Source organism: Sciurus vulgaris (genome assembly GCF_902686455.1).
Source record: "Sciurus vulgaris genome assembly, chromosome: 2".
Lineage (NCBI taxonomy): Eukaryota > Metazoa > Chordata > Mammalia > Rodentia > Sciuridae > Sciurus > Sciurus vulgaris.
In genome coordinates, this window is record NC_136462.1 from 136,098,084 (window position 1) to 136,111,218 (window position 13,135).

The 13,135-nt window shown below is 39.2% G+C and overlaps 1 protein-coding gene across 13 annotated transcripts in view; it reads right to left on the reverse strand.

Annotated features, from left to right (window-relative positions):
* The window catches only part of LRRC28 (leucine rich repeat containing 28), a 134,686-nt gene that overhangs the window by 42,922 nt on the left and 78,629 nt on the right, over positions 1-13,135 (reverse strand). For 9 of the 13 annotated variants that reach the window (XM_079126520.1, XM_079126516.1, XM_079126508.1 and 6 more), the window contains 2 exons: positions 1,965-2,076; positions 136-260 (listed from right to left, as the gene is read on the reverse strand). The exons of 1 other annotated variant lie outside the window; for it this stretch is intronic. In XM_079126520.1, the coding sequence (XP_078982646.1) occupies positions 136-260; positions 1,965-2,076 (237 nt within the window). Of the gene's footprint in view, positions 1-135; positions 261-1,964; positions 2,172-13,135 lie in introns of all 13 variants that reach the window. 3 more of the 13 variants (XM_079126519.1, XM_079126515.1, XM_079126511.1) reach the window with 2 other exon arrangements.

Here is a 13,135-nt window from a genome sequence, read left to right on the forward strand (position 1 = left end):
ATAATTATAATGCACCAATAAATTTTAAAAAAATTTCTTTGCTGTAGGATTTATTGAAGCTAGACAAGGTAGAAGCAAGTAATTGAAAAGTACCTGGTTGGTGTACAGATAGAGTAGTTGAGAGAAAGCACTTACCCGTGTCAGGCAGACCCTGCCGGGAAAATGGAGAGATGCACTGAAAGAGGCCAACTAGAGTGTCCAAAGGAGTTTTTGAATCCAAAATGGCAGAGCCAAATTTGACACTGAAGATGGCCATACAACTAGAAAGATGATGTAAAATCAGGTTGTCAATGGGTTTTGTAATAGATTTTATCATAAGGTTTTGTAATACTTAGAGAGCATCTATATGGCAATTAGAAAGCTTGGCCAAAGGGTGGGTGCTCAAGAAGTGAGAGCTATTGCGAGCCATAGCAGTACAGATAATACCATTATTGTGCATGGAAACACTCTTCTTATATATGTGCTTTATGATACTACTATTAAAAATAATAATACTATGAAAAAAAATTTTTAAACATAGATATGGTAATCCATAAGATATATCTTCTCATTTGAGAGTCATCTACATTTATACAGAGTTTTATAATTCTTATCCATAAACTATCATTAACCAGGAAAAATGTTATCTTTGGCTTACAGATAAGGAAAATGAAGCTCAGAGAGGTCATGCATTGTGAAGTGGTGGAATCAGGCTAGAACTTGGATCTCTGGGTTAATGCAGCATGTACATTTATTTTTATTTTTTTATTTCAGGATTATCTTTAATCACAGTTTGATAAACTTTGGTTCTAAACTCAAATCCTGAAAGGCTAACAATACTTTTGGCTTTTGAATAATAGATCTGCATGCAGTAAAAGAATACTTAATGAACTGTTCTAACTTCTGTGAACAGAACAAAATACATTTTTATAAAACATATATTTTTAAAAATGCATTTATATTTGATATTTTTCTTACTCAAAATCAGCTCCCATTTCCTAGAAATGAAGCTTGATTTTTAAGTAGTTTTATTTTACTTTGTTAATTTTAAAAGCATGGAATTTGTGGAAAAGTAATTTCCTTAAATTTGACAATTATTTATCATCATGTGAATTGATTTTAATGTTGCCAGTACTTAGTTTTCATGAAGTGATTTAAATTGAAAATAATATGTGCAGTTATATTAGAAAATATTACCTTCAGGGGACTAGTAAATTATTCACTTCATTGCCCTCAGTGATAAATTATTCATTATAAAACTTTTTATGAATAAAATTATATGATGTTTATTGTGACAGAGCTGGGGTTCTATGGGACTTCATATTTTAATTTTTTTTTTAGTTGGCATTTTGTTTCTTGAAAGTTAAGAAATAATTGAGTTTCTGTGAAACAAACATGCTATTTTACTGAAGTCTGTGTTGAATGACATATAATATGGGTCAACTACAGAAATGTATAGTCGGCAATATGTTGTTTACTAGCCATGGTGACGTTTTGAGCTCAGCAGGCAGTTTAGCCAATTTAAAAGTCTTTAAGGTTTTATGATCAGATTTGGCAATGCTAATTATTAGGATACTCAACACCAACTTTTCTAGGTAGAAGTGAATATCTAAGCAGATATAATCATAAGTAGCTGTTCTTTTATATTGCCTAATACCCTCTGTCAAATTTATAGTCACATAGCCTTTTTCACACATACACACACGCACACTAACTCCCTCCTCAGAGTTATTATCTTATATCACATGTATTTTGTCCCTAAGCAATTTTTAGCATAGTTTTTTTTTTTTAAACATGAAATCCCTAATTGTAATAATTTCATTTGTTATCTAGGAATGATGTTACTCTCAACTGCAACAATGCCTCTATTGAGGTTCCCTCTATATACATAAACAGAAAGAAACTAATCTATCCTGTCAAAAAAGAAGAGACTTTCATCTTAATTTTTGGTTGTTTTCCTGTACCATAGAAATGCCAGCACTTACCAAGTGGCAAAAATGCAAGACGATTTCCAGCCATGGAGAGCTCGTTGAGGCTGGGCAGCTGGCAGAGATGGCGCGGCACATACCATAGACGATTTCGGTCCACAGTGAGGTACTGCAGAGAAAGGCACAGGTGAAGCCGCTCGGGTAAAGTTAGCAAACGATTGGTAGAAATGTCTAGTGTCTGCAGCTCCTTCAAATCGCCAACCTCTACAACCAAAATCAAAATTAAGATAAATTGCATTCTGATTAACTTAAATAAATGGGTTAAAATTAATAAATACTGTAACAGTTCACAACTAAATAAAATCAGTAGCTGGGACTATTTCCATAGTGTTGAATGTTGAAGTACAGAAGTTAAAGCTCATAAACAAATAATCCAGCCTAGGGAGGTATTTTTAAATTAGCCTGCCAGAATTTCTTAAGCAGAGATAAGTGCTGGCATGGAAAAAGAGAGGCACAAAGTGATGAATCTGAACTGGAAGTCTGTCACTAATGAACCACCCTTGTTGGTAGGATGAGGAAAAAACAATTACATCCACTTCAAGGTATATGTATCTGTTTTTTGTTGTTGTTGTTGTTGTTTTGGGTATTTTTTTTTCTCTTTGTGTGATTTACCTTCTATCTAAGTAGATAATAGGATATTCATAAGTTATAGCATTCAAGTAAGTACAAATTGTTCATATGAACTAAACAGAACATTTCTAAACTAAGAATTACAGTATCTTTTGGAAATTTCCAACACGGTAAAGTTTATACTAAATGACATTATTGTTAGGATATTGTCCAGCAATGTAGCTCATTTGCAAAGACCCAAAGTATACATGTCCGATGAAGATTTTTAATTCCACCCAAAGTAAATCCTTCCATTTACTCCAACATTCCCTCATCATTGATACCTACAGTTGTAATCTATTCCAGGGTGAGTACAATTACATTCTTGTCCTATTCCAAGTCACTAAGTTTTGAGTAAAGTCCAGAAAGTTCTCAGGGAAAATCACCATTGTAGGGGAAGGACATTTACTCTGTCCCAGAACAGCACATTTCACTCAAGGATAAGCAGGCAGGACAATTCCATTTGTTCCCCATGAAGAACACACTTCATGTTCAAGTCTACTATGATGCATCTCTTGTCCTTCTCCAATCACGGCCCAGTTTCTGATTTATTCCTCTTAGGTGAAGGTTTTTCACGCTTTATGATTGGACTACACCCCTCGGGCACACTCCAGTCTGTTTAGGACTTGGATGAGACTTAGCAACAGCTTCACTATTGGATAATAAAATTTTCTGCCCTCTTGAAGGCTCAATTAAACAGATTTGCTTATGGCTACAGAGCAGGGGTCAGGGAACTACAATCCTAGGCCAAACCAGTCCATGGCCCACTTCTATCTTCCTGCAGCTGAAACTGGCTTTTATGCTTTTAAAGGGTGATAAATAACACCACCAAAAGTAAGGAACATGTGACAGACACTGGTCTGCAAAGCCTAAAAACATTTACTATCTGGCCATTTACAGAATGTTTTCTGTCTTTGCTGTAGACGGTACTGTTAGTCAGGAGTGTTTTTAACAGCTAGCCTTTTAAATAAAAGTAATTTGAATGTAAAATATACTAATTTCTGCACATTTTTCTAATACTGACAGATCTGTGCTAAGAAAGTCACAGCTTATTGCTCAATTTCTCCAACACTAAACAAAGTACACACTTGAAGATGGGTAGGTGGATTCAGTACACAGCCTGGGACTGTGAATGGGGGTTTTCTTCTGTGTGAGCTTAACTGACACACATGGTAGTCAATTTTACTCTTGGCTTCATTAGTATAGTACTTTACCTACCAATGTCTGCATTCTTATCTATTTCATAAAACAAAATTGCTTCTGATGTGGGGTGTGCGAGGATGAGGGAGTTGAAGGAAGAAAAAAATGTTTCAAAAGCGAATAAAAAGAAAAAAGGAACAAAAAAAAAAGAGAAGTTCTTCTGATCTAACTTTTTTTGGCATAGAGATTAAACCCAGGGGCACTTTACCACTGAGCTACATCCTCCTGCCCTTTTAAAATTTTTCATTTTGAGACAAGGCCTTGCTAAGTTGCTGAGGCTGAAATCCTCCTGCCTTAGCCTCCCAAATAACTGGGATTACAGAAATGCGCCACCACACCTGGCTCTGATTGAACTTTAAAAAATGATGATAGGAGTAAAGTGAATGACACAAGGTCTTTGCCTTTGAGAATTGCATCACATATAATAGATAATGTGTGACAGGAGCTCAGGGAAAGAAAGTTAGATGACAAGTTGGAGAAGTTTTTCCAAAATTAATTGGTGATGGGAACTTTTTGAAAAGGACAAAATGAAAGAGGAAAATAGGAAAAAAGAAAATAGCACTCACTTCTGATGGGGAATGAGGGTGGGGTTGAAAGCATGAGAAGAGGCAAGAAAATGAAAAAAAATGAATATGGCATGTACCATGGGCTCTTTGGGGTCCAGTAAGTACCCACACACCAGTGGGAGGAAAGCAGAAAATAAATTCGATATAGAGGTCTTGGTGGAGGTGTGGATGATAATATGAGATAGAAAAGACTAGACTTGCTAGAGTGAGAATATAACATCTCCTGAAGATCCTCAGAGTAAATGTGCAGAAAGTAATAAAAAGAAGAGCCTAGGTTGAAAAAACATGCAGGCATTGATTATAAAACAAAGAATGACAGAATTTGAGGGTAAATTCCAGAGACTTTAAGAAAAGCAGGTAGCCTTTCTTGGATACAGAAAACAAAAGAACCAAAAAAGACAAAGTCAATTTTAAGCTTCTAGACTATTACTCTGAGTATGGGGATGCCAATGCTAAAAACTTAAAGTTATTTTTATAGAAAAGAAGTAATATTTCCTCAATATTATAAAATTGCATTATCTATAAATCATTTCTTTAAAGCTATTTGGGAAAAGATTTCATCAAAATTCACATGGGTGAAAGCATTCCCCCTAAAAACTGGAACAAGACAGGGATGCCCTCTTTCACCACTCCTATTCAATATTGTTCTTGAGACTCTAGCCAGAGCAATTAGACAGACCAAGGAAATTAAAGGAATACGAATAGGAAAAGAAGAACTCAAACTATCCCTATTTGCGGATGATATGATTATATACTTAGAGGAACCAGGAAATTCCACCAGAAAACTGTTAGAACTCATAAGTGAATTCAGTAAAGTGGCAGGTTACAAGATCAATGCTCATAAATCCAATGCATTTTTATACATAAGTGATGAATCCTCAGAAAGAGAAATTATGAAAACTACCCCATTCACCATAGCATCGAAAAAAATAAAATACTTGGGAATCAATCTCACAAAAGAGGTAAAAGACCTCTACAATGAGAACTATACAACACTAAAGAAAGAAATTAAAGAACACCTTAGAAGATGGAAAGATCTGATTCTTCTGTCTGTCCTACTCACTTTTCTCTATCCTCCTGGCTTTTCACTCTCTCTAGCTCACGCCCTTTCTTTTTCTTTCTATTTTCCTCTCATTTTCTCTCTTATCCTGCAGGGAGACACTCTGATTGCTTAATAAATTTCCTTATGTGATTTCCCATGTCCGGCGTGCTTTTCGTGGGATTCCTTACATCTGGTGCCATGACTTGGGATGGGTCCTTCCACTGTCATGAGTGGAACCTCATCCAAGCCCCAGTGCCCCCCGGACATGGCTCCACCTTCCATTCTGCCTGGTGGCTCTGCTCTGCATTTATCACCGGACTTCAGGTTGGCACATCAGCAGCTATCTTAGACCGAGGACCACTGGAGAGCATTTAAGCACACTGCTTGGGGCCAATTTCTACAGCAGCATCACGGAGAAAAGCACATACACGGTTTTTTCAAGATGGCGGCCTAGAGGGTGGCTGCATTACGTGTTGCTCCAGAACTCAGGATTCAAGAGAGGAGATATTGAGACGCTTGGGACCAACTCAAAGTAGCCGGGTGACTCTCACCCCCTGGGGGGGCATCCCGGATGGGACGGGGGTCCCGGAACGCAGGAAACTTTGTGAAGTAGAACTGCCGGCGAGACGCCCCTCCCCCCGCTGGAGCGCCATAGAGGAGGCCGCTCGGCACAGCGCTGGGACTCGGAGCAACCACTGGGGCTCCGGCGGCTGCCCGGGGGAGGAGTGGCGGGGAGAACTGTGTGGACTCAGGACACCGGGGCCTGCCCTGAGGAGGAGGAGAGGAGCGTGGCCACTTGGATTCGGAGAGACTGCACCAGAGCTGCAGGCGGTTGCCAGAGGAGAAGCCGCGCGGCGAGCTGTTTGGAATCAGAACGACGCTTCTGAACACCGGGGCCTGCCCTGAGGACGAGGAGGAAGAGGAGCGGCTGCTTGGATTCGGGTGACTACACCGGAGCTACAGGCGGTTGCCAGAGAAGGGGCTGCGTGGCGAGCTGTTTGGACTCTGACCACTTCTGAACCCCGGGGCCTGCCCGGAGGAGTAGGAGAAGGAGGAGAAGGAGTGCGGCGGGTCCTTTCGACTCGCAGTGACTGCATTAGCGCTCCAGGCGGCTGCTCAGAGGAGAAGGCGAGTGGTGAGTTGTTTGGTCTTAAAGTGACAGCTCCTGAACACAGGGGGGCTGCCTGGAGGAGAAGCGTGGTGGGACGCTTGGTCTTGAGTGGCCGCACCAGAGCTCCGGGCGGTGCCCAGAGGACCCATGCAGCGGGTCACGTGGATTCAGAGCCACTCAGAGGGACTGCTCCTGAACACCCGGGGGGTTATCTGGAGAAGGAGGAGGAACAGGGAGGGTCACTTCGACTCGGAGTGATTGATTGCCCCGGGCTACGGGTGGTTGGTGGGAGGAGGAGGCACGAAGTGAGTTTCTTGGACTCCTAGTGACCGCACCGGCATACTGGGCGGCTGTCTGGAGGAAGAGGCCTGTGGCGGGTCTCTGGGACTCAGAGCGATTGTTCGGGGCCACAGGTGGCTGCTCAGAGGAGGGGCCACGCAGCCAGGCGATTAGGTGCAGAACAGGGTCCCGGGATCTAGGAGGCTTCTGGGTGGAAGAGCCGCACAGAGACAGGCTTAGGGCGGAGCGAAGGTTCCAGGCCTATGGGCAAATTCTCTGAGGAGGGGCAGCCTAAGGAGATTCATCTGCAAAGGGTGAGGCTCCCAGGCCCAGGAGGTAGGGCCGGGCCCCTGGAAACTTTGCAGAGGAAGGCAGCCCAGCCCAGGCAGTAGCTGTAAATTGAGGGGAACCTCTAGGAGGAAACTGACCAGCGAGACCTCCCCACTGGGTGAGTCTTCCCTGCCTGGTGAGGTTTCCCCACAAGGACGGTAAAACCAGAGACTCAGGCCCAAACAGGCCTTGCCTCAGCCCACAGCCTAGGTCCCCTTTGGATGACCATTGGTCAACAAGTGGAGGCACCTCTGCCCACTAGCAGGGAATATACCCCACCTGAAGGCCACCACTCCTAGAGAGGCAGCTTCCTTGTGGAGCACCGCATTATCAACCTCCTCCAAGACTTCAGCCTACTGAAGGCTAAGAGGGGATATATATAGAAATCTTCAGGGTCATTGTAAATCAACAGAGGAAATCTGCAATATCTCAGCGGTCCACTGATATCTGAACAACATGAGAAAACAAGGAAAGAAAATGCTGCAAACAAATCTAGATGTTACATCAATAAAACCCAATGACAGCATGGCAGAAGAAATGACAGAAAAGGAGTTCAGAATGTACATAATTAAAATGATCAGAGAAGCAAACGAGGAGATGAAAGAGCAAATGCAAGCATTAAATGATGAGATGAAAGAGCAAATGCAAGCATTGATTGATCGCACCAATCGACAGTTAAAAGAGCAAATACAGGAAGCAAAAGATCATTTCAATAAAGAGTTAGAGATATTGAAAAAAAACCAAACAGAAATCCTTGACATGAAGGAAACAATAAACCAAATTAAGAACTCCATAGAAAGCATATCCAATAGGATAGAACACCTGGAAGACAGAACCTCAGACATTGAAGACAAAATATTTAACCTTGAAAACAAAGCTGAACAAACAGAGAAGATGGTAAGAAATCATGAACAGAATCTACAAGAACTATTGGATATCATGAAAAGGCCAAATTTAAGAATTATTGGGATTGAGGAAGGCCTAGAGAAACAAGCCAAAGGAATGAACAACCTATTCAATGAAATAATATCAGAAAATTTCCCAAATCTGAAGAATGAAATGGAAAATCAAGTTCAAGAGGCTTACAGGACTCCAAATACACAAAATTACAACAGACCCACACCAAGGCACATTATAATGAAAATACCTAACATACAAAATAAAGACAGAATTTTAAAGGCTGTGAGAGAAAAGAACCAAATTACATTCAGGGGGAAACCAATACGCATATCAGCAGATTTTTCAATCCAGACCCTAAAAGCTAGAAGGGCCTGGAACAACATTTTTCAAGCCCTGAAAGAAAATGGATGCCAACCAAGAATCTTATACCCAGCAAAACTTACCTTCAAATTTGACGATGAAATAAAATCCTTCCATGATAAACAAAAGCTAAAAGAATTTACAAAAAGAAAGCCAGCATTACAGAACATTCTCAACAAAATATTCCATGAGGAAGAGATGAAAAACAAAGAAGCAAATCAGCAAAGGGAGGAATTATCCTAAAGGAATTGTCAAATAAAGGAGGAAACAAGTTGTGTCAAACAAATAAATAAACAAAATTTTAAAAATGAACCAAATGACCGGGAAACCAAATCATTTCTCTATAATAACCCTGAATGTTAATGGCCTGAATTCATCAATCAAAAGACATAGATTGGCAGACTGGATTAAAAAGAAAGATCCAACAATATGTTGCCTGCAAGAGACTCACCTCATAGAAAAAGATACCCATAGATTAAAGGTGAAAGGATGGGGAAAAACATACCATGCACATGGACTCAGCAAAAAAGCTGGAGTATCCATCCTCATTTCTGATAATGTGGACTTCAAGCCAAAGTTAGTCAGAAGGGATAAAGAAGGTCATTTCATACTGCTTAAGGGAAGCATAAATCAGCAAGATATAACAATCATAAACATCTATGCCCCAAACAGTGGCTCATCTATCTATGTCAAACAAATCCTTCTCAATTTCAGAAACCAAATAGACCACAACACAATAATACTAGGTGATTTTAACACGCCGCTCTCACCACTGGACAGATCTTCCAGACAAAAATTGAGCAAAGAAACCATAGATCTCAACAACACAATCAATAATTTAGACTTAACGGACATTTATAGAATATTCCATCCAACCAAGAGTGAATACACTTTCTTCTCAGCAGCACATGGATCCTTCTCTAAAATAGACCATATATTATGCCACAAAGCTAATGTTAGCAAATACAAGAAGATAGAGACACTAGCATGTATTCTATCAGATCATAATGGATTGAAGTTAGAAATAAATGAAAGAGTAAAACACAGAAACTATTCCAACATCTGGAGATGAAACAATATGCTATTATATGATGAATGGATAACAGAAGATATTAGGAAGGAAATTAAAAAATTCTTAGAGGTAAATGAGAACAAAGAAACATCATATCAAAATCTCTGGGACACTATGAAAGCAGTACTTAGAGGGAAATTTATTTCATGGAGCGCATTTAATAAAAGAAGTAAAACTCAACAAATAAACAACCTAACACTACAGCTCAAAGCCTTAGAAAAAGAAGAACAGAACAGCACCAAAAGTAGTAGAAGACAGGAAATAGTTAAACTCAGAGCTGAAATCAATGAAATTGAAACAAAAGAAACAATACAAAAAATTGACAAAATAAATAGTTGGTTCTTCGAAAAAATAAACAAAATTGATAAACCTTTAGCCACACTAACAAAGAGAAGACGAGAGAAAACCCAAATCACTAAAATTCGGAATGAACAAGGAAATATCACAACAGACAGGATGGAAATACAAAACATAATTAGAAGCTATTTTGAAAATCTATACTCCAACAAAATAGAAAATTTCGAAGACATCAACAGGTTTCTAGAGACATATGAATTGCCTAAACTGAATGAGGAGGACATAAACAATTTAAATAGACCAATTTCAAGTACTGAAATAGAAGAAGTCATCAAAAGCCTACCGACAAAGAAAAGTCCGGGACCAGATGGGTTCTCAGCCGAGTTCTACAAAACCTTTAAGGAAGAGCTCATTCCAATACTTCTCAAAGTATTCCATAAAATAGAAGAGGAGGGAACCCTCCCAAACTCATTCTATGAAGCCAATATCACACTGATACCTAAACCAGACAGAGACTCATCAAGGAAAGAAAATTTCAGACCAATATCCTTAATGAACATCGACGCAAAAATTCTCAACAACATTTTAGCAAATCGCATACAAAAACATATTAAAAAGATAGTGCACCATGATCAAGTGGGTTTCATCCCAGGGATGCAAGGTTGGTTCAACATCAGGAAATCAATAAACGTAATTCACCATATTAATAGACTTAAAGTCAAGAATCACATGATTATTTCAATAGATGCAGAAAAAGCATTTGATAGAATACAGCACCCCTTCATGCTCAAAACACTAGAAAAAATAGGGATAGTGGGAACATTCCTTAATATTGTAAAGGCCATTTATGCTAAGCCCATGGCTAATATCATTCTAAATGGTGAAAAACTGAAAGCATTCTCCCTAAAAACTGGAACAAGGCAGGGATGCCCTCTTTCACCACTTCTATTCAACATCGTTCTTGAGACTCTGGCCAGAGCAATTAGACAAACCAAAGAAATTAAAGGGATACGAATTGGAAAAGAAGAACTCAAACTATCCCTGTTCGCTGATGACATGATTATATATTTAGAGGAACCTGGAAATTCCACCAGAAAACTCTTAGAACTCATAAGTGATTTCAGTAAAGTAGCAGGTTACAAGATCAATGCCCATAAATCCAACGCATTTTTATACAAAAGTGATGAATCTTCAGAAAGAGAAATTAGGAAAACTACCCCATTCACAATAGCCTCGAAAAAAATAAAATACTTGGGAATCAATCTCACAAAAGAGGTGAAAGACCTCTACAATGAGAACTATACAACACTAAAGAAAGAAATTAAAGAACACCTTAGAAGATGGAAAGATCTTCCATGTTCTTGGATAGGAAGAATTAATATTGTCAAAATGGCCATACTACCTAAAGTGCTATACAAATTCAATGCAATTCCAATTAAAATCCCAATGACGTACCTTACAGAAATAGAGCAGGCAATTATGAAATTCATCTGGAAGAATAAGAAACCCAGAATAGCTAAAGCAATCCTTAGCAGGAAGAGTGAAACAGGGGGTATTGCAATACCAGATCTTCAACTCTACTACAAAGCAATAGTAACAAAAACGGCATGGTATTGGTACCAAAATAGAAAGGTAGATCAATGGTACAGAATAGAGGACACGGACACAAACCCAAATAAATACAATTTTCTCATACTAGACAAAGGGGCCAAAAATATGCAATGGAGAAAAGATAGCCTCTTCAACAAATGGTGCTGGGAGAATTGGAAATCCATATGCAACAGAATGAAACTAAACCCATATCTCTCACCATGCACAAAACTAAACTCAAAATGGATTAAGGACCTCGGAATCAGACCAGAGACCCTGCAGATTATAGAAGAAAAAGTAGGTCCAAATCTTCACCTTGTTGGTCTAGGACCAGACTTCCTTAACAGGACTCCCATAGCACAAGAAATAAAAGCAAGAATCAACCACTGGGATAGATTCAAACTAAAAAGCTTTCTCTCAGCAAAGGAAACTATCAGCAATGCGAAGAAAGAGCCTACAGAGTGGGAGAATATCTTTGCCAATCATACTTCAGATAGAGCACTAATCTCCAGAATCTATAAAGAACTCAAAAAACTCTACTCCAAGAATTCAAACAGTCCAGTCAACAAATGGGCTAAGGAAATGAATAGACACTTCACAGAAGAAGATCTACAAGCAATCAACAAACATATGGAAAAATGTTCAACATCTCTAGTAATAAGAGAAATGCAAATCAAAACCACCCTAAGATTCCATCTCACCCCAATTAGAATGGCGATTATCAAGAATACGAGCAACAACAGGTGTTGGCGAGGATGTGGGGAGAAAGGTACACTCATACACTGCTGGTGGGGCTGCAAATTAGTGCAGCCACTATGGAAAGCAGTGTGGAGATTCCTTAGAAAACTTGGAATGGAACCACCATTTGACCCAGCTATCCCACTCCTTGGCCTATACCCAAAGGACTTAAAATCTGCATACTACAGAAATACAGCCACATCAATGTTCATAGCTGCTCAATTCACAATAGCCAGACTGTGGAACCAACCTAGATGCCCTTCAATTGATGAGTGGATAAAGAAACTGTGGTATATATATACTATGGAATATTACTCAGCCATAAAGAATGATAAAATTATGACATTTGCAGGCAAATGGATGAAATTGGAGAATATCATGCTAAGTGAGATAAGCCAATCTCAAAAAGCCAAAGGACGAATGATATCGCTAATAAGTGGAGGTTGACACATAATGGGGGGGAGGGAAGGGTTAGAGTTAGGGTTAGGGAGGGGGGCAAGTATGGAGGAAGGAACTACTGTATAGAGGGTAAAGAGGGGTGGGAGGGGTGGGGGGAAGGGAAAAAATAACAGAATGAATCAAACAACATTGCTCTATGTAAATTTATGATTACACAAATGGTATGCCTTTACGCCATGTACAAACAGAGAAACAACATGTATCCCATTTGTTTAGAAAAAAAAAAAAAAAAAAAAAAGATGGAAAGATCTTCTATGTTCTTGGATTGGAAGAATTAATATTGTCAAAATGGCCATACTACCTAAAGTGCTATACAGATTCAATGCAATCCCAATTAAAATCCCAAGGACGTACCTTACAGAAATAGAGCAAGCAATCATGAAATTCATCTGGAAGAATAAGAAACCCAGAATAGCTAAAGCAATCCTTCGCAGGAAAAATGAAGCAGGGGGTATCGCAATACCAGATCTTCAACTTTATTACAAAGCAATAGTAACAAAGACGGCATGGTACTGGTACCAAAATAGACAGGTAGATCAATGGTACAGAATAGAGGACACGGACACAAACCCAAATAAATACAACTTTCTAATACTAGACAAAGGCGCCAAAAAT